The sequence below is a fragment of the Haemorhous mexicanus genome, chromosome 20, assembly GCF_027477595.1.
Source record: "Haemorhous mexicanus isolate bHaeMex1 chromosome 20, bHaeMex1.pri, whole genome shotgun sequence".
Taxonomy (NCBI): Eukaryota; Metazoa; Chordata; class Aves; order Passeriformes; family Fringillidae; genus Haemorhous; species Haemorhous mexicanus.
Window position 1 is genome coordinate 1,651,528 of NC_082360.1, and position 20,741 is coordinate 1,672,268.

The window sequence follows — 20,741 nt, forward strand, 5'->3', positions numbered from 1 at the left end:
GGTTGAGGCTGGATTTAAACATGAAAACAATCCTGGTTTGTCCCTTGTATCCAGCCCAGGTTGAACTGCCACCAGCAGAAACAGCTCATTGTTGAATGTTTGTAAATGAATTTATAAATTAATCAAATAAAATCATGATTTAGGAAAAAAGTGCAATTTCTCTCGGAAGCTCCATTCTGCCAAGGCTGCTGGAGCAGGGCTGTCCCCAGGTGTGCAGGACCCTGCACCTGCTGTGATCCAAGGCCCACCAACCCCAGCACTCATGAGTCAGACCTGGGAAATTCCCAAGATTAGCCTGAAAGCAGTTCTGCAAACAGAGCAAGCAGCAAGAACAAATCTGAGGCTGATAACTGCTTTTTGAGCCTTTTCAGCATACTTAGCATTACTGCTTATTTTAAGATTTTTAAGTTTATTTTAAGATTACTTTAAAAACTGCAAGTATGGTCCAGATTCATAAAATGTTTTATCTAACTCAGAACTGTCTGCATGTGTTGTCCAGTAAATTTCTAACAGTATTTTTAGCACCACAGAAATAACCCTGGGCAGCAGAGCAGGGCTAAGGACTGGTGGCAAATGCCAGGTAGCCCAAGAACTGCAATCCTTAAATGCTCCAAATCATAGCATAATGTAATCTCAGAATGGTTTGTGTTGGAAGGGATCTCAAAGCCCATCCATTTCCACCCCTGCCATGCCAGGGACACCTTCACTGTCCCAGGTTGCTCCAGGTGTTGTGGTGTAGTGCCAAACCACTACACCAAGCCCTGTCCAACCTGGCCTGGGACATTTCCAAGGATCCAGGGGCAGCCAGAGCTTCTCTGAGCAACCTGTGCCAGGGCCTCAAGAGCCTCACACCACCTCACCTATCTGTCCCTGAATCTAATCTATATTTACTCTCCTTCAGCTTAAAGCCATTTCCCTTGTCCTGTCTCCCCATCCCTTGTCCCAAATCCCTCTCTGGCTCTCCTGGGATCCCTTCAGGCACTGAAGGTGTCCCCAGAACTCTTCCTTCTACAAGAATTGTCTCTGTTTGTCTTCTCTTTCCATGACGTGCACCTCACCTGCAGTGCTGTACGTGGCAGGAATTCCCCACAATATTTTCTGCCAGAACACAATAAATCACCTTGCAGAGCTCCCCCCATGCTCATGGTGCAGCAGGAGGGAGTCCTTGTGCTGGGAAGGGCCAGCAGATGTGCCATGGACATGGATGCACAAGCAGGGAATCAGTTCTGGAGTCGTTTACCCGAAGATCAGTTATTTTAGAACAGCACAATTTGTCAGTCTGATTTTGTCCTGGATTTTCAGCCCATTTGAGCACTGACACAGAGGGAGGTCTTGGGAGGATCTGGAGTAATAACAGAGTTCCTGATCACTATTCCTCTGCTACTTTCCACCACTTAAAACTTCTTCCTATGAAAAAACAAAAAGAAGTAGAAATGACTGCTTTTCCAAGCAGCTCACGGGGAGGGGGCTGAGGCCAGAGCTGAGCTTCTCCCTGAGAAGAGCCCCTGTCCCCCATCACCAGCCCAGGCTGGGGGCCAGCAGCTGTCCTGGATGAGGACAGGACATCACTGGGCTCTTCCCTGCTGTCCAAGGCCTGTGGGCAGCTTGGAGCAGACATCAAGCTGGGACTCTGGAGGCTGGGGAGGAAACCCTATCCTAAAATGCCTGGGGGTGCAAAGAGCTGGCAAAACCTGCTGAGCGTGGGGGTCACACTGTGACCAAAGGCTGGGTCTGCCTCCAGTGAAGATTTTCTGGTTCTCACAGCTCTGCTGGGTCCTGGCTCTGCCCCGCTGAGGGGTTGCACAAGAACAGGCTGTCAGTGAAAGGGGTGTGGGGAACATGGAACAGGAAAGCCTGATCAATGTGATTACCTGGCAAAAGATTTTGAGAAAATGGAAACTGTGAGATTGAAATGAAAGCAAGCTTTGAGATCCCTCAGTTACTGAACACCTGGAAAACAATGGCATGGCCAGCTGAAGGCAATCCCCTTGTGATGGAACAACACCCTCTGCCTGCAGGCAGCTCCAAGGGGCAGAGCAGACCCTGCTGGCTTGGCAGAAGGGGTCCACAGAGGAGTTTATAGGGTTTAAAACTCCTGCAAAGAGTAGTTTTTAGGGTTTCCAAAGAGCAGTTTTTAGGCTTAGCAGAAGGGGTCCAAAGAGGAGTTTTTAGGGTTTCCAAAGAGCAGTTTTTAGGTTTAGCAGAAAGGGTCCATAGAGGAGTTTTTAGGGTTTAAAATGTAACTCAGTATGGTAATGTAATGATTCTTATAGGCTGTATGTAAATGCTTTAGGATTTGTATCTTGGACTAGATTGGGTAGTGAGAATTAGTGCCAGATCCCAGAGGATCCAGGTGCTCCAATGTCACCCTTGGGCTAGAAATGACACAAATTCACTCAAAGACTGGTTTGCAGGAGAATGAAGGTTTAATATGAAAATCCTCTCTTTTACAGACAGATTCAACACATTCTATTTGATTGGCTAATTAACAAAAACATCTTCCTCACAAATTGTCCTTGAGGAGAACAGGAAAACAGAGTAGGAAAATGTCATTGTCACATTTTCTGAAAATCCCTTCACTGGGATCTCTCCTCCTGGGAAGATGAGAAGCCTCAGAGAAAACCCAACATTATCTCATTTGCTTCTCCCTGTGTTTGCTGCTTTGGAATGTGGCTGGAGATTCTTTACCAACAGGTGCATGTTGGATTGGTTTCCTGTGAATTGCTTTTAATTAATGACCAGTCTCCATCAGCTGTGTCAGAATCAGAGGAGTCAGTCATGAGATTTTCATTGTTAATTCTTGTTCAGCCTTCTGATGTATCCCTTCTCCTTCTTCAGTATAGTTTTAGCACAGGATTCTATAATGTGATATGATATTAGTGTAATATAATGTAATGTAATGTGATAATATAATATAATATAATATAATATAATATAATATAATATAATATAATATAATATAATATAATATAATATAATATAATATAATATAATATAATATAATATAATATAATATAATATAATATAATATAATATAATATAATATAATATAATATAATATAATATAATATAATCCTTCTGCATGTTTTCCATGGAGTGAGATTCTCACCTCGTCCTGGGGACCCTCACAAACTCAACAGGAAAACACCACCTGCAGGTTGTTTATTCCAGGTTGTTTATCCCAACAAGTTCTCATCGTTTCTCTGCAAGTCCCTAAAAAGTCTCCCAAGTCCACTGTGAGAAAAGGAAAGCAGTTTTCTCACTTCCTGACCAGGCTGTGCATCCACACTCCCCCTGCCCTGCAGCTCCTCTCTGGAGCTGAAGTGTGAGCAGGTCACTTCTCCAGGGCATGGCAGGAATGTGCAGATCTGTGGGAAATGGCCCGAGGGCTCCATGGCCTCAGCTCCTCCTGGGATGGGCCCTTCTGCATCCCTGAGGAGGAGCAGGAGGGGAATCATCCCGCAGGGACACGGTCTGCGAGGCAAACCATGAGATAATAGCAGTGGAGCGTGCCCTGGCAGCCCAGGGAGGTCTCAGAGGAGAAAAGACCTCTTGTTCTGGGCATAGGGGCCAGTGGTCAGGGCTGCCTTGTGCCTTGCCAAACCTCTCAGGAGGACCAGGCAGGATTCCTGCAGAGCCTGTGCACAGCAGGACTTGATCAGCACTTGCAAGAAGCCAGTGCAAATGTTCAAAATGTTCATGGGGTGTTTGCCCCCAGGAATCCAGAGCTGCTCCTACTGCCTGAGCGCCGTAAACAGCAGCTGAAACACACCAAGGCCACGTTTAGTGGGATGGTTTTATCAGCCACATTCCTGCAAGCAGGAGCCCAGGAGCACAAACACAGCACAACAGACACGGGAAGAATTTGATAAGGCTGAACTGCATCTCTGGACATCCCTCCCCTGGCTTTTCTCTTTGTGCATTTAAAGTTTTATGGAGGGTCACAATTGCTTGAGAGGCTCTGCAGATGCATTAAAGCCAAATGTATTTACTTGCAGTAGAAGTAAAAATAAACTTTGCCAACAGCAAAGCAGGGGCAGATTTGGTGGCTCAGGTGGGAGGGAGTGCAAGCTGTGCCCATTCCCACCTCGGTGCAGCCAGGAGGGGCACAGGGGAAAGGTGGGAAGGTGAAGGTGAGGCTGAGGTGCTGGGCAGGGAAGAACAGGGCAGACCATCAGAGCTGCATCACCACAACCCAAGCAGGACCCAGCCTCACCACACTCTCATTCCTTGAGCAGTGGGAGCTGTCTCCAGCCAGGTCTCACAAGCTCTTGGAGGTCTGTTTCTCACCTGGGATAGCTCAGCTACCTCTGGAGGCATAGAATCAGCAGGATGGCTTCTGTGGCAGTGTTGGAAACAAAAAGTTTTATTAAAAGGCAAAATAACAAACTCCTTACAGAGAAAAACCGAGCCAGGTGCAGGAGGTTCTTGGTCCTGGTAAAACACCTCACAACAGGGATTGGTTTCTTTGTTCTCTTCTTTTCCTAGTGAATTGCTCAGGTGGGACTTTTTGGCCATCCTTAAGTTTGGGGTGAAGTCCCCCAGGTTTTATGAGATGCCTTTTCACCTAATCAAGGAGAGAAACTTCTGGGCTCATTTCCTTTTTAAGGGGCCAAAGGACAGTTTTGTCACTCCATCAGCAAGGGGCAGGTTCTATAAAGGTGTTTCTAACACCAGAAGCCAGGTGCACCTCAAGGTGTTGTGTCCAGTCCTGCAGAGGCAGCAGCCAGGGCTCTCACTCCTGCACAGATGCCTCAGGCCCAGCTGCTGTAGATGCTCCAGCTCCTGTTTTCCTTTCCTTTTGGGGTGGCTGAGGTGCATTTGTGGGACAGCAGTGGCACTGAGCAGAGGAGGCAGTGCCTGTCCCTGTGGTAGATCCCAGGGGAGGGCTCAGGAGATCCTGGTTTAGCTCCAGGGAGTGGCAGATCCTCACTCTGCTGTTTCTGGTGCACACCTGGGCAGGAAGCTCACTCCTGGAAACTTAGGGAAAAACATGATCCAGGAACTTGCTTGGCATGTGGAGACCTGAGGTGTGAAGGGGATTGCTAAGGCCTGAACAGTGAATTTTTCAGTTTAGGAGTTTTCCAGCCAAAAAGTTAGTTTTCTGGAAGATGAGCTATCGAGGCCAAAATTGTTTCTCAGGGAGATAAAGTTTTTCCCCACTTCTAAAAATAATTTTTCATTTCAATGGTTCAGTTCATTTTTCCCTAAGAAAAAGTTAAAAACGTTTAAAAAATAAAAATATTTTGGAATTATCCAGTTATCTACCCTAGCAGGACAGGCTCCAAACAGTCTGTGGTGTCTGTGGGCACTGCACTGGCTGCCTGGGGGACAGGGTAGGGGGACAGGGAACAGGGTAGGGGGACAGGGAACAGGGTAGGGGGACAGGGAACAGGGTAGGGGGACAGGGGAACAGGGTAAGGGGACAGGGAACAGGGTAAGGGGACAGGGGACAGGGTAAGGGGACAGGGGACAGGGTAGGGGGACAGGGGACAGGGTAAGGGGATAGGGGACAGGGTAGGGGGACAGGGAACAGGGTAAGGGGACAGGGGAACAAGGTAGGGGAACAGGGTAGGGGGACATGGGGAAAAAGGTAAGGGGACAGGGAACAGGGTAAGGGACAGGGAACAGGGTAAGGGACAGGGAACAGGGTAAGGGGACATGAGAAGAGGGTAAGGGGACAGGGAACAGGGTAGGGGGACAGGGGACAGGGTAAGGGGACAGGGAACAGGGTAAGGGACAGGGAACAGGGTAAGGGACAGGGAACAGGGTAAGGGGACATGAGAAGAGGGTAAGGGGACAGGGAACAGGGTAGGGGGACAGGGGACAGGGTAAGGGGACAGGGGACGGGGTAGGGGACATGGGGAGCAGGCCAAGGGGACATGGTGGGGCATTTTGAGGGGTGAGGGGCAGCCTGTCCATCTGTGCTGCTCCATTACCTGCTCAGGAGGGAGGGGTGGGAGGTAGGCAGCATCCAAGGGTGCCATTCCCTTGTGTCCTGTCCCTGTCCCTGTCCCTGCAGAGATCAGAGCTGCAGCCCCCAGGGAGGTCTGACCTCATTGTCCTCTGCTCCAGCTGGAAAACCCAACTGCCCCCAGGCACTGCTCGTGTGGCCCCTCAAGGCCCTTCAGCACCTTTGTGTGCCTCATTCAGATGCTCTCCTAAAACTTTGGGTCCTTCTTGGATCCTGGCACCCAAAACTGCCCCAGCACTCGAGGTGAGGCCACCCCAGCCCAGGGCAGAGTGGGACAATCCCCTCCCTCCCCTGGCTGGCCCTGGTGCCCCCAGGACAAGGATGTCCCTCCTGGCCAAGGTCCCTTTCCACAGCTGCTCTCCAGCCTCTCCCTCCCCAGTCTGTCCTTCCATCCAGCACTGCCCCACCCCAGTGCAGCCTGGCACTTGTCTTGGTTAAAACTCACCAGCTTGGCAGCATCAACCAAGTCCCACCTGGGCCTTGGGGAGCAAGGGGGAAGCAAGTCACAGAATTCATGGAATGCACAGAATGCACAGAATTCACAGAATCCCAGAATTCACAGAATTCACAGAATCCCAGAATTCACAGAATCACAGAATCACTGGGTTGAAGAGACCTTCAGGATCATCGAGTCCAACCCTCACCCAAACCCTGGCCCCCAGTGCCACATCCAGGCTTTGTTAAACACCCCCAGGGATGGGGACTCCACCACCTCCCCTGGGCAGCCATTCCAGAACTTTCTCACCTTTCTGTAAAACACTTTTCCCTGATATCCAACCTGAATTTCCCTCGGTGCAGTTTGAGACTGTCTCAAGTCTGAAGCTCATCCTGCTGCCCTGCACCCCAGGCAGAAAGGAAGGAGGCTGCTCCTTCCAAACCAGTCCTCCAGAGGATCTCCAGTGTCTGGAAGGAAGCACCCACGATGTACCATGATAGTCCAGCTTGAGGAATTTCAAATTTACAGGCAGGGAGAGATGGGAATGACCTGTGCTGTGCACAGCCTTGCAGCTGATGTGCTGGCAGCAGTGGTTGATGGGAGATGTGCTCTGAGGCTCAAAACTCTGTCTAAGCTTTGTAAATACAATCAGTTCAGCCCAAACCAGGGAACAATGTGGAATGCTTTGAGGCCAAATTTCACTCCAGAAGAAAAAAAAACAACAAACCAGCACTGAGCCAGTGGTGCTTGAGTGTGCTGTGCAGCCTGTGTCTGAGGGTCACAGAGTGACCTCCTGGCTCACACAGAGGGACCCCGGCACACTCACTGCAAATTAAAACGTTGCATATGCTCTGAGAGTAAAAAGAGATTGCACACAGAGCCTGCAAGAAGCCTTCCTGAAAGACTTCTGCCTCGGCTGGTGGTCTTGCAGCTCCAACACTGGATGTCTGGCTCATGCTTTATTTTTGAAAAACATTAATAATCATAATCCATATAAAACTGTCATATTGGTTCAACATGTACGTCACCAAAGCCCTGGCTAATTTATCAAAGATTTAGTGTTGGGTTGAACAAAGTCTCATTTTTGTAAGCAGATGCAGTTTGCTGGATTGTCCTGTCATCACCCTCTGTTCCCACTGGAAAGATGCATCGTATCAGCAACTTCAAGAAGTTTTTAAAAAAAAAAAAGTTCATTTTAAAACAGCAATGTAAACACTTATTGAATGTTCCACACCAGTCACGAGTTAAATAAGGAGTTCAGGGGCTCATGCTGCTCGTGTCAAAGAGGGTGTGCAGCCCTGCAGCCAGCAGTGGGTGGGTCACCACCGTGGGGACAGGGCATGGCACAGCAGTCACACCCCTGGAAAGGAGAGCCCAAGGGAGCTGAAATGCTAAAGCAGCCGTGGCAGATGGAATTGTCTGCTCCAGGATGCAGCCTGGCCTGTCTGGGTGCCCGCAGGGCTGTTGGCATGGGCAGGGGCAGCATGCCAGGCTCTGGCAGGAATCCCTGGGCTCAGGAGATGAGGAAAGGGCACAGTGAGGAGGGGGATGAGGAGCACACAGCCAAGGGGAAGGGCTGGGGGCAAGGGCCGGCTCTGCTTTGAGTTTCTGAGCCCTGGCTGCACAGCCAGCCTGTCCCAGTGCTGCACTGGGCACAGCTTTGGGGTCCCTGCAAAGTGACAAGGACACCCCAGGACCTCCTTCCTGGGCAGTGCAGGCACCCCGTGTGAGAGGGGCCAGCAGTGAAACTCGGTGAGAGGCAGGACAGACAGACACGGGGCTGAGCTGCAGCTGCTGGGACAGGAAAAGCTGCAGCAGGTGGGGCTGACAGCGAGGTGGATGAGAAAGCAGATGGCAAAATCCCTTCTGGTGCAGGGTGGGGAGAGGGGTGTGAGGGTCCTGGCTCACAGCGTGGAGGAGATGGTATCATGTGCAATGCACGGCTCCTACTTCCTTATACAGTAAATTGGTAACTTTTTTGTATTAAATCAGATTTTATCACTGAATCAATCTTACACTTTCCTATTCTCGCTCTCCACAAATGACCTTTTTTAGCTCTCCTCAGCTCTTTCCTGATGGGACTCATTAGGAGCTGGTGCTGATTCTTAGAGGCATTCACTTTCACTCAGCATCTGGAGATTTTTCAGACAATGCTCTGTTGAAATGGTCCCTGCAGCTTTCCTGTGATGTGCTCAGTGTCACAGCCCCTCCTGGGCCATCTGCCTGCATCCCACAAACATGTTTGGTGTGAGCTGAATCCTTTCCACCCATCTCTCTGGTCAGATGGGACTGAGATCTGCAGAAGCACAACCTGAATTTGCAGAACTTTTAAGAGTTTTTGTGATATATTTTGACCACAAACCCCACACAAACTTTGGAGTACAACAATGTGGTAAAAAACCAACTCCTGCATCCTTCAAAAACTCTCAACACTTTGTACCTAACGTGGTTGAATTCTTCATAAAGCCTTTAGCTCTGGTGGGTGCTAATCATAAGTTTGATGTCAGAGGTTTTGCACATACTTTGCAGGATGTTTGTGCATTTCCTGGTGTAAAAGCTGACTGATGTTTGCTCTTTTCATTTGCTGGCTGTATCACATAATTAGCAGCCTCCTCTGGGTTGTGCAGAATTATTCCTGTCATTTATTCCAGTTTTCTCAGCAAAGCAGAGTCATGCAAAGGAAGATTGTTCTCATTTGTGGATCACGAAGAGCTTTCTTGGGGGGGCTCCCCAAGGCTGTGTGTTTTGAAGACAAAGTTTCTGCAAAAATTCTGTGCCCATGGGTGGAAATTTATCCAAAAAAGTAGCAAGGTGTCCAGCAGACAAGGACAATCAAGCAGGCAATAGGGAATGCTATGGTTTTCCTATGCAAACTGCCAGTAATTAGTTGTTTGTGGCTTGATCACTTCACAAATGCCAGCCTTCATTCCTTCTGCTTCCCAGAGTGCTTTGGCAATCTGTCCTTACCTGTTCCTCCTCTCTTCCAGAGCCCATTTGGTGCCTGCTCCTCTCCCTGAGCCCCCAAAGTGGAGCAGCCAGAACCTGGCAGGGTCCCTGCAGGCTCGGTGATGAATGGTGTGACCAAGCAGGAGCGCTCGGAGCACAGAACTGCCCATGAGGAGGAAAAGGCAGCCAAGGAAAAACCTGCCAGTGACCTGAGGGATGGCACCAAGCTCCAGCCCCCGCCCTTCGCCGAGCGCAAGAACGGTGAGTTGAGTTCCTCTCCTGGAGGTGGCAAGAATGAGCATGGAGATGGGATCTGGGCTGGGCTGGTAAAAAGAAATGAGGCTGTCAACCTTTAAAAAGGGTGAACCTGTTTATTAATAACTGAGAACAAGACGGGACCTGGGCTGGGTTGGCGTCTCTTGGTACACAGAAATGAGGCTGCCAACTTGGGGGTCCCAGTCATTGGTTTCTCTGGATGTGGATTGAAGGCACTTGAGGCAGTAATTCGTGACTCAGGTGTTTGTTATTTCTTATCAGTGACACAGTCTCATTACTGTGAGCTCTGCAGCTTTCCATTAGAAGGCACAAAATGGCCAACAATCTCTTGGTCCAAGGGCTTTTAAAGCTAAACTCTCCAATTAAGAGCTGACACCTGGATTATTTTCCCTTTTATCCCAATAACTGATCCCACAGAGCCCCAGTGGGGACTTTTCTGCCCAGTTACAAAATGCCACCCAAACCCTTGGAGAAGGAGGAAGAAGAAGCATGAAGAAGAAGCCCAGGATGACACCCTGTGCCCTCCATCCTGCTTCCATCCACAGCACACTAAAAACCCCAAACCCTCAATTTCTCACCCAGTGACACACCCACACTGCTCTCTAGAATCTATTGCACACTTTGGTGGTTCCAGTCTATTCTGGAAGTCTGGGAAACTTTCTCCATGAATGAGGGTCAGAGTCAGGGCTCCCCTGGGGCTCAGGGCACCCCAGAGCAGACAGAGAAATATTCCCAGAGCCCTGGGTTTGCACAGTCAACCTTTAAAAAGCGTGAAGAACTGAGAACAAGATGGGATCTGTGCTGGGTTAGCATCCCTTGTTAAAAAGAAACGAGGCTGTCAGCCTTGAAAAAGGACGATCCTGTTTATTAAGAACTGAGAACAATCAGAAACAGAGCCTTAAGATAAACTTTAGACCCAAGGGACAAGTCAGGAAAAAATAACTGAATGACACAGGGTGCTTCTCGGGACTCTGAGTTCTGCTGAAGGAGCCAGGTGTGGGCTCCTGGGCGTGGTAAAGCCTCCTGAGCTGCTGGATTGGGGCATTTTCCCACCCTTACTCTGATTGGTCTCTTTTCTGGCCACTGGTTGGTCCATGCTGGGGTTCAATCCTGACCAATCATTCTGGAATACTTGGATCTTACTGGTTGGCTCATTGTCCAATCACAGTTCAAGCTGCTGTCATCATGTCATGAGGCAACGTTCTAGAAAGTTCCCTCCATTAAACCCTGCCCCATTGGCCACACGCTGAGTACATTTAGCTTAACTCATTACCTCATAACTTATTGCATTATTTATGCATAACAATTCATTATGTAAATTAACAATTCATATCAACTCTTCGTATTGATTATATTTACAATTCATCACTCCACCTATGAAACTCAGCTATAGCTTATTTATAACAACTTATAGCTTATTTATTTTTAACAACTATAACTTATTTATAACAACTCTGACATGTGCTGGGGGATTGGTTCACTGCTGGTTTCACATGTGGTGCTTTTGAGGGTGTTTGCCTCGGGTCATTTTGCCATCAGATGGCACAAATGTAAAGTTTTATGGAATTGGAACCTGATCTCGAGTTTTTCTGGGACAGACTTAAATGCTGTTGTCACCTCTGAGGTGTGTTCTTTGTGATCCAGGTGTTTGGTGTGATTTTGGCTGAAATGTGGGATTTCAAACTCTTAGGAAGAGAAGACTGGTGTTCTGGTCACACCAATGGAATTTCTGGGGAGTTAGGGTGGTGTGAAGTTGATCAGTGGAGAAGAGATGGGAAGGGTATTTGGTTTGCCAAGGCCCCAGGACTGCTCTGCTCTGACCGAGTACTGGGTGCTCCAAAAAAGAGAGAGTGTGACAGAGAGCAGAATTTGGCCCAGGCCTTTGCAAGGATCATTTGTGGGGTCACAGGTCCCCATGGCAGATCCTGCTCTGAGTTTCAGTGGAGATCTGCTGGTAGAAAGCTGATGGACAGAAAAACCCCAAAATGAGCCTATACAAAGCATGCTTAGCCTGAGGAGTTGTTTGCCATTTCTTTCAGGCAACTGTATAATATATGAAATGAAGAAAATTCCTTTTGTGCACTCTAAGGCTTTCAACATTAAGTCCTCAAAACATCATGCAGTGTGAAAGTGCAGCCCAAAGGCACTATTTTTGCTTTGTGTCTTTGATTGTTTGCATTATTGTACGGGACCCAATTTTTCTCAATCACTATAAATCAGAAATAATCCAAATGATGTCATCATGGCAATGTACTGGTGTCAGGCTGGAGTAAAACACAGAGACACAGACTCAGTCACACCAGAGGACTCCTCTTCCCTACAGCCCCAGATACCAAAGTGTACCTAAGATAATTCAGTAACAACTTGTGAAGAGACAAACTCTTCAGTGACATAAAAGAAAATTGCATTTTTTCTGTAGCTTTCACATCCTTATTTTTTGTATCCGTTTTCCACCCTTTTTTGGTTATGGGAAGGGAAAGAAAGAAACATCTCCAGGTGCCCACAGGCTCCCAGCACAACCTGCAGACGTGCAGGTAAGCCCTGCAGCAGTGCCAGCACCTGCCTGGCAGCTGGCCCCGTGTCACAGGCTTGGTGGCCACCAGGACATGGTGCAGCCCCTCCCCACTGGGCTGTTTGCCCTAAGTGAGAAGAGCCCCCCACAGTCTGGGCACCCCTCCAGGGCTTTGCTCTGCTCCCTTTCCCTCCCTTGAGCACGTTCAGCCAGCCCAGGGCTGGGCTCTTCCTGCTGTCCCCACGTGGGAACAGCCGGCTCCCTTCATGTCACATCATCTTGGGAGCTGGCACGCCTGCCAAGTGTCACACACGTCATGTGGCACCCGGGGCTGCCTTTGATGTCACATTCCGTGGTGTGACAGCTCCCGCAGGGCCGCTGGAGCAGCCTGATGGGCTGGGGATGAGGAGGGAAGGGGACATCCCACAGCCCCCAGGCTGCCCTCCACAGAGCCCTGCAGCAGGTTTGTCCCTGCCAAGGACAGAGCCTTGTCCCCCTCAGTGCCACTTGTGGGGTGCCACAAGGACCTTCTACCCATCCCTTGCTGGGGGGTTGTCACCGTTAGGTCGGATGTGACACACACACGTGTTTAGGGTCCAAGAAGAAAAAAGTGGTTTTATTCTGTGTGTTCTCTAGCTTATACACTCTTAACAAAGCGTGATCTCAAGTCATTCATTACATCACAATAACTTTTTATATTCATTGGTGCAAAGCAATCAGCGTCAATATAATTGGCAAAAGTTTTACAGAAATTTAAAAAGGCACGTATACACATCTACTTATGCAGTCGTTTAGCTTATAAAAATTTTCATGTATCTTTTCCAATCTGTTTCTGTGCTGATGGCCTTGTCTTCTTCCTTGCTATGGATGCACTCAAAAATCATCAATTGTTATTTCTTCTATTCACTCGAGCCCCTCCACTGGGGGTCAGTAGCTGGGAGTGACTTGGGGTAAAAAACAAGGCATCAGTGTCTCCTCACAGCCCACCCTGATGGAGGGTGCCCCCACCTTCATCCCACACACCGAGGGGACAGCAGGGACCCCCCACCCACCATGATGCCACTGGAGGACACGATGCCTGGGAATGACTTGGGTGAAATGGAAGAAGCTTCCATCTGTTGTCTTTAGGAATCTTCCAGGGCATGGTAAGGAGAAGCAAGTGCAAGGTGTGTCACTCCCATCCTCCTCCTGCCCTGTGGCATCCCATCTCTCAAGGGTTCAGGTGTGCACAGCTCAGCCAGGCAGGACCTTCCCTTTGTCCCCTGCTCTTTCCATCCCTGGGCTGGTGCCCTGTGCTGGTTCAGTAGCCACCAGACAGACAGACAGACAGCCATCAGTCAGGGGCACAGCTCCTCAGTGAGGACCAGCTCCTGCCCAAGCCTGAACTTTCAAACCGCCGTCTTTATTTGACTTAACTTTGATTTAATAAAAACAGTCTAGCTAGAATATTTTTAAATAGGAAAATAGTCTTTTTAACTCTAGTATTATTCAAAAACGGCAGAGGGGATTTCATTTAAATTTGTAAAAATAAATCACCTTTGAGCAAGCAGAAAGCCCATTTGGCAGGGCCTACAAAATCCCAGGACTGCCTGCATAAGTCCTGGAAAATGGGGATTGTGACCTCTACAACAAGCAGGAATTCTGACCTCTGCCTGCCCAGTGTACCCCCAGGCCCAGGCCAGGATAATTTCTTCAGCTGGCAGCAGCTTTCGTGCCCACTAATCCCACTCCATCCCAGCTCAGCCCCTCCCGTGCCATTGTGCTGCTCACCTGTTCTTTACCTGGGGAAGCTGTGCCCTGGCAACAGCAGCAGAGCATTTCTCTTGTCCTGCATCAGGACTGTCTTTACCTTGTCTTCACCATCATTCCCTGGTGGTGATTTCCCTGGCAGTGGGAAGGCAGTGAGGGTGCAGGCTCTGTGTGTGGCTTTGGCCTCGTGTGCCAATCTGACCAGATGGATTTCAGAAACAATTTTGTGATAACATTTGCAGTCACAAGGAAAGGACATGCAGGGGCTCTGTGAAGCAGCTCCTCCAGAAGTGTCTCAGTGGGTGTGCTCAAAGAGAAGAGTGAGGTGTCCTTTGGTACAGCCCAGAGACAGCAAATTCCCTTGTTCCCTGTCCTGGGGCTCTGAGACTGAGATGGATTTCACTCATGAACGATGGAAGTGTGAGACATCCTGTCTGACCTGATGAGGTTTCTGTCCCTCAGACACTGCTCAGTATGAGCTCAGCCCACTCTGGAGGGTGTAGTGATTGTCAGAGTTTAAATGCCCAGCTCTGACCCAGGCAGCCTATAAAGCAGAGATTGTTTTCACCCCTTTGCCTCCCCCCACGTGCCTCCCAGTCTGGGTGCCAGCTCTGGCTCCCAGGCACTACTGCACCTACTGCAGGTGGGAGCCATGAAGGGCTCCCCTGTGCCTGCACCACTCCAGTAGTGGGTTTGCAAACTGCTCATAATGTTTCCACACAGGTTTGCCATTGCTGTCTTTGGAGAATAATGTAGTTAAACTCTTCAGTTTATTTGTGTAGTGAAACAGACCTTCTGACCACCAGCCCCTTTAGCCCACTGCAACAAAAGGGAGGATTTTCCAGTGCCCATCTGGTTTGTGTTTAATGTAATGTGCAGAAAGGTTGCACATTTTCAGGGCCTGTGTTCATAAGTAGTAGATTGTACAACAGTTTATTACACAAATGGAGCTTTATATTGCTGGGCTTTGTTGAGCTGCCAGTTGGGATAAAAAAAAAGTAACGTGCTTCGTAGACCCTATCAAGGAAAATTAGAAAGCATTAAATTCTGCTCAGACTATCCATCACTGGTGAGCTGGTAATCAAATCCAGAGAGGCTGGTGGGAGGTCAAGACTTTCTTGTTCTTGGTGTTTCTGAATCAATAACTGCTATGAAAGACATGTAAGTGAAACCCAAAGAAGAGAGAGATGTGTGACCCAGAAGTCAACACGAGATCACAGTGCAGAGGCCAGAAGGGAGCAGATCCCTCCAGGTTTTGAGGAGAAAACCCCACAGTCTCAACTCAGTTCTTGTGGTGAGCATGTGTTTTAGTTTAATTCTTTATTGGAATGGTTATTAAATTACTATCTAGTCCCAGGCAAAATCTAGCCCTTGTTCCCCATAGCCAGGTAAGAGGTGTATCTACAGGAAGATTTTTCAAACTGGCTTTGGATCCAAATGAAATAAATATTGCAGACCCTGTATTGAACCCAGGTGATACCTAATCCACAGTGAAACATCAGCCTGCAGCCTCGGCCTGCACAGCCCAGCTTTAATGCCACTTAAACCAGAATGTAAGAACCGAAGGAATTCCAGGAATCCAATGATATAAACTGTATTTTTAGAGCCGTGAGTGACTTGTGAGAGTGAAACAGTGCAGTGACTAAAGATAGCCCAAGCAAGGTTTTCCATGATTTATCACAGGAACGCTCACAGTAAGTTAAAGTCACTGAATGTTGTGATAGCAGCACCTACATGCTGGCATGTTTTCAAGACAAGTCATTCATAACATATTTGTCACAGAGGAAAATTTCCATAACAGAGCTCTGAGTTGTGTCTCACTTGCACAAGCACCACACACATCACTTTCCTATTAAGACACCGAGAGGTCCATTTGTTTCCAAGGATCTATTTTTCTTTTTTAGCCAGCTGGAGGGAAGAACCCCACTTGCCTGCATGCCTCCAAGCCCTCCCAAGCTTTCAGTCTGGCTGAGCAATCAAAGCAGTGGTGGCAGAGGACAAAGACTCTCCCTTGGGCTCAGCTGTGGCCCCACTCCATTCCCTGTTGGCCATCTGGAGTTTAGTTATCATTTCCTAGGAATTCATTGTCAGACCCATCATTGTTCCTCGGGGGTCTGCACTCCTTTGTGCACCAAGGGGTTGGGTAGGACCTTCCTTTGCTGAGCAGAATGTCTGCAGGTTATTTTAAGGGTGAAGTCATGGCAAACATTTCCTGACACCTCATGATCAGCGTTGCTCTTGGCTGCTGGCCCTTGCTCGCTGCAGTTTGCAGGATAAAGGAACTGCCCTTGTCAAGGGGGGGCTACGCTGCAGAGCTGTTTTCTCCCAGTTTCTGACACACTGGGATGGGTTCAGAAATGGCAGAGAACCTGCAGAGATCTCCTCTCATGGACAGATTGGTCTTTGCCTCCTGCAGCCACCCCCTGAGTAGCCTGACAGTCACCTGAAATGTCATTTTCATGCAATCACAGAATGCTTTGGGTTGGAAGAGACCTTAAAGCACATCCAGTTCCACCCCCTGCCATGGCAGGGACACCTCCCACTGTCCCAGGCTGCTCCCAGCCCTGTCCAACCCCACCTTGGGCACTTCCAGGGATGGAGCAGCCACAGCTGCTCTGGGCACCCTGTGCCAGGGCCTGCCCACCCTCACAGGGAGGAATTTTCTCATGTGTCAAGCCCCAAATTCAGCTTCCAGCACAGAAGCCCACTGGCTGTGTGGGCTCTGCCCACGCTCCCCAGGCAGGGTCACAGTCTCTGCTGGATGGGGACAGCACCTGCAGGGTGAGGAGGGTGCCTGGACACTGAGTCAGGTCCTCTCTCCCCACCCCTTGACTGGTTCTGCTCACCCCCAGGTCTCTACTCAAACCCAGGGCTGTGCTCAGCTCTGTAATCACCCCCCATGGGAAATGTGTGAGTCACTCCCATTTCTTTTCCAGGTATGTTTTGAGATGCTTCTAAAACTAATTTCCACCTCATTACGAGTCTAAGCTGCTATCCAGTGTCTTCTTTCAGAAATCAGATAGAGACAGGGATAATTGTTTATCATAATCCTTCTTGCTCCATCTCCACGTGCTCTCAGGCAGGTCCTGCAGCACCTGCACGAGTGACCCCATCCTGCTGCCTGCTGCAGCCTGGGCAGGGCAGAATGAGCAGCACACATTGTCTGCTGTGAGCTTGTTCTTGGGCTGGGGCTGAGCCCCACTGCTCCAGAGCAGCACCCAGCAGGACTGAACCCCCAGGCTGGGCTTGCTCACCCATCTGTCCATGCAGCCCTAGCACCCCTTAGCCAGGCTCTGCCTGCTGTCCTTCCCTTGTAACCATGCCTGTGGTTAAATGGAGTGTGTCAGTGATTATAGGATTTCCTCTCCCTGCTGCACTGGGAAAAGAGCACTCGTAGCTCTGTGCACAGCTTGAGTTTTTATTTCATCTTGTTTATGTTTGTGGTTATTTCTGTGTTGCTTCAATGATTTGCACATTCTTGAGGCCCTTGCTCAGAGCACCTGCAGTCAGGTTGTGCTCAGCATCTCCCTCTCTTTTGCAGCTGATTTTGAGAGGTAGCTAGTGAAGGGTAAAGTTCAATCCAGGACACAGCCCTTAATTCATGATTGAGCCTGATGAAGGGCATGTGAGTGATATCTGGACACGTGAAACTTGGGGCTGAAACTGTGATCTGTGGTATGAAACCTGATAGCCCTGAAATGATAAAAAGAAAACATCCTCTTGCAAGAATAACACCGTGGTATCTCCATGAGCATTTAACCTGCAGGGCTTGGGAGCACGTTAGGCTCAGTGGCACCAAAAAATCAGAAGGATTCTGGAAAGAAATTCTTTCTGGAGGCATATATATAATGGGATCCCATATATAATGGGAATTTATTTGGGATCCCATTATAATCCCATATATAATGGGAATATCCACCACATCACAGTGAGGAAGGCTGCATGTAGCCAAGCAGAGATTCCATCAGGGAAAGACACCCATTGCAGGAACCCCCTAGGTAATATAGCCTCATTGAAAAATGGACTAAGAAATGAAGCTTTAATAGTTCTTCAGGGTAATTTGTCTCTTAGGCCAGTTTTTCTGGTGACTTTTTGTAATCTCCAGCACTTTCAGGAGGGATGTACTCGTTCCTTCAAAAGATGCTTTCTTATATAAAAGAAAATTACACCTTTGGGCAGAAACATCTCAGAAATGGCCCGTGGTTCATGCCCAGCTGCCTCAGTGCTCTCAGGGGGTGAGCAGCAAGGCCAGAGGGGTCACAGAAAGCTGTCTCAGAAGACACAGAGTACTGGAGGTTTCATTTCAATGCCAAGGCAGCCTTGCTCCACACCAGCAGGTTACACCCAGTGCCTGACACTGATAGCCTTGAAAGCTCTGCTCTGGTAGGGTTAGGGAGAGGGGAAGAGGTGATGATTTGACACAGCATTTAGCTGGGTATCTCCAAGCTGTAAAGATTGGGAACACTGAAGAGATGATCATAAATGGAGCCTTCTGTTCTTGAACAGAACGAGTCTATGAACAGACTGGAGCACAAGATGTTTCCAGTTAGTGCAGCATCTGGGTTAGATCTGCCCATTCACAAAGAGGAAACATGCTTTCACTCTGAATGACTCTTTAAACGAGGAGGCAAGGAGGAAAGCGAGGATGTGAGATGTGTGTGCGTGTCTGTGTGCACAAACTGCTGTGAGCAGGCACAGCCCCGAGCTGGCCCTGCCCTGCACCCCTGCCAGGGCAACCACGTGGCACCAGAGGAGTCCTCCAGACATTCTCCAAGCTCTTCTTTTATCTAACTCTGTGGAAATTGCCATCAGTGCCCGGGGAGCCCCTCTGCTGTGGGGAGGGAGAGTGGGCTGGGACCAGGGGCTCCCTGTGTGGGGAGGGTCAGGTTCTGGTCAGGTTCTGGTCAGGCTCTGGTCAGGTTCTGGTCAGGTTCTGGGTCAGGTTCTGGTCAGGTTCTGGTCAGGTTCTGGTCAGGTTCTGGGTCAGGTTCTGGGTCAGGTTCTGGTCAGGTTCTGGTCAGGTTCTGGGTCAGGTTCTGGGTCAGGTTCTGGGTCAGGTTCTGGGTGTGGGGCTGCCTCAGGCAGCTGGGAGGGCACTGCCACAGGGCTCCAGGCTCCTGGAGGAGCTATGTCCACCCTCCATGGTGAACCAGGAGCTGGGAGCTGGGAGCTGGGGCTGGCCTCTGCCCTGCTGCAGAGGGGATGGAGCAGTGCTTCCTGTGCCATTCCAGCATGGTGTTGGACTCACTGGCAAAAACCAGAGGAGTTTCAGCAGCCAGGGCAGGATCCAGACTGCTCTGGGATGGGGGGAGACAGTGCAGGACCCCATGATCCATCCCACTGCTTGGTCCACACCTGTGTGCTGACACTGCAGCCAGAGCCACTGACCTCATGGGGAGAGAGGGAGAGCCAGAGAGGAGAGCCTGCGCCCAGGGCTAACCAGCAGCCAGGCAGAGCTCTGTCATGGCTAACCAGCTGCTAACCAGGGCTAACCAGCAGCCAACCAGCAGCCAGGAGACCTGCTGGCCATGTGGGGCTGGTTCCTCCCTTCCTGTGGCATTCCTGTCCCAGCAGCTCCATCTGCCCTCCCTGGTGTGCCCAGCTGCTCTCTTGGTGGGACAAGCCAAACCTCCCCAAGGAGAGACAGGCTGTGATTGCAGCCCCTGTGCTCTGTTCCCATGTTTGTTGTAGGTCCTGCTTTCTCAGGGCTGGTTCTGGGCAGTAATTGGGGTGGCACTTGCAGGAATCCATTTCCTGCTGCACATCCTCCTGGTAACATCTGGCACAACGTGTCTGCACAGCTGGTTACTGCTGGGGCTGCTTCCCAGGGCTTTGCTGGGGTGCTGTGTGCAGAAGAGCTCCATGGATGAGAGAAGCTGCATCACACTGGGGTTGTGCAAACCAGCTCATATATTTCAAAATGAGAAGAGAAGAAATTCACAGCTGTGCCTTTATTAAGTGTGCATTTAGGGCCAAACTGGGCCTGTTTCTGGCATGAAGCTCTGCAGGGAGAGGGCTGTTCCTTCAGAGCTGCTGAGCAGCAGCAAAGTCTCTCTAGAGCTACTGCTGCAACCCTGGGTGTGCACACCCCTTATTTCCCCTGCCTTTCATCTCCTAGAAGAGACAGAGAACCTCTGCTGCCTCATCCTCATTCCCCCATCAAGTCCTGCTGCCCAGGACAGGCAATGCTGGAGGCTGAGAGTGGGGACACAGGAGATCCACATGGTTACTGCTTCCCTGGGCTTTTCCAGCTCCCTGGGGCTGAGCCTGTCCTTTCCTTCCCATACTGCTGAGGTTTGTGCTCCACAAACCCTTCTGCCCCAGCTGGCAGCTCCAGGGAGGGGCTCAGCTCAGTGTGCCCCTCACCCACCATGCCAGCTGCATAGCTCCTGGGCTTTCCAGGTGGGCACACACTTGGGAAGATGCCCATGAGGATTAAAAAGACTCACTGAGACCAAAACTGCTCCCCTGACTGAGTGTCCTTAACTCCAGCACACGGGAGCTGGCTGAGCCTTGCACAGGGTGGTGGTTCCTGTCTGGTGTGAAAAACAGCCAAACACTTCATCTCCTGCCTAAACCACCAGCATGGCCATGGCTGCAATTCCACAGGGACCAGGCAGCCCCAGCACCTCTGAGCACAAAGCCAGGCTCTTCCATCTTCTCTCCATCCACTGTCTGCATCTTCCTGATGCTGCAGGGCTGCCTGGGGGGCTTCCAAGCACTTGTTAAACCTTCTGGAGCTCAGCAGCACCTACAGAGCTGCAGGGCTGATGGCTTCAGGGCTGCTGGGAGCAGTGACCATTACACTCTAATCAGCTCAGGGCACTGAGCTTTGCTTTGTTCCTTTT

The 20,741-nt window shown here is 49.8% G+C and overlaps 1 protein-coding gene across 4 annotated transcripts in view; it reads left to right on the forward strand.

Annotated features, from left to right (window-relative positions):
* Positions 1-9,416: 9,416 nt before the first annotated feature.
* MYOCD (myocardin) overlaps positions 9,417-20,741 on the forward strand; it is a 102,857-nt gene continuing 91,532 nt past the window's right edge. For 2 of the 4 annotated variants that reach the window (XM_059864527.1, XM_059864528.1), the window contains exon 1: positions 9,419-9,617. In XM_059864527.1, the coding sequence (XP_059720510.1) occupies positions 9,479-9,617 (139 nt within the window). In that variant the 5' untranslated portion in view covers positions 9,419-9,478. Of the gene's footprint in view, positions 9,618-20,741 lie in introns of all 4 variants that reach the window. The other 2 variants (XM_059864524.1, XM_059864529.1) reach the window with 2 other exon arrangements.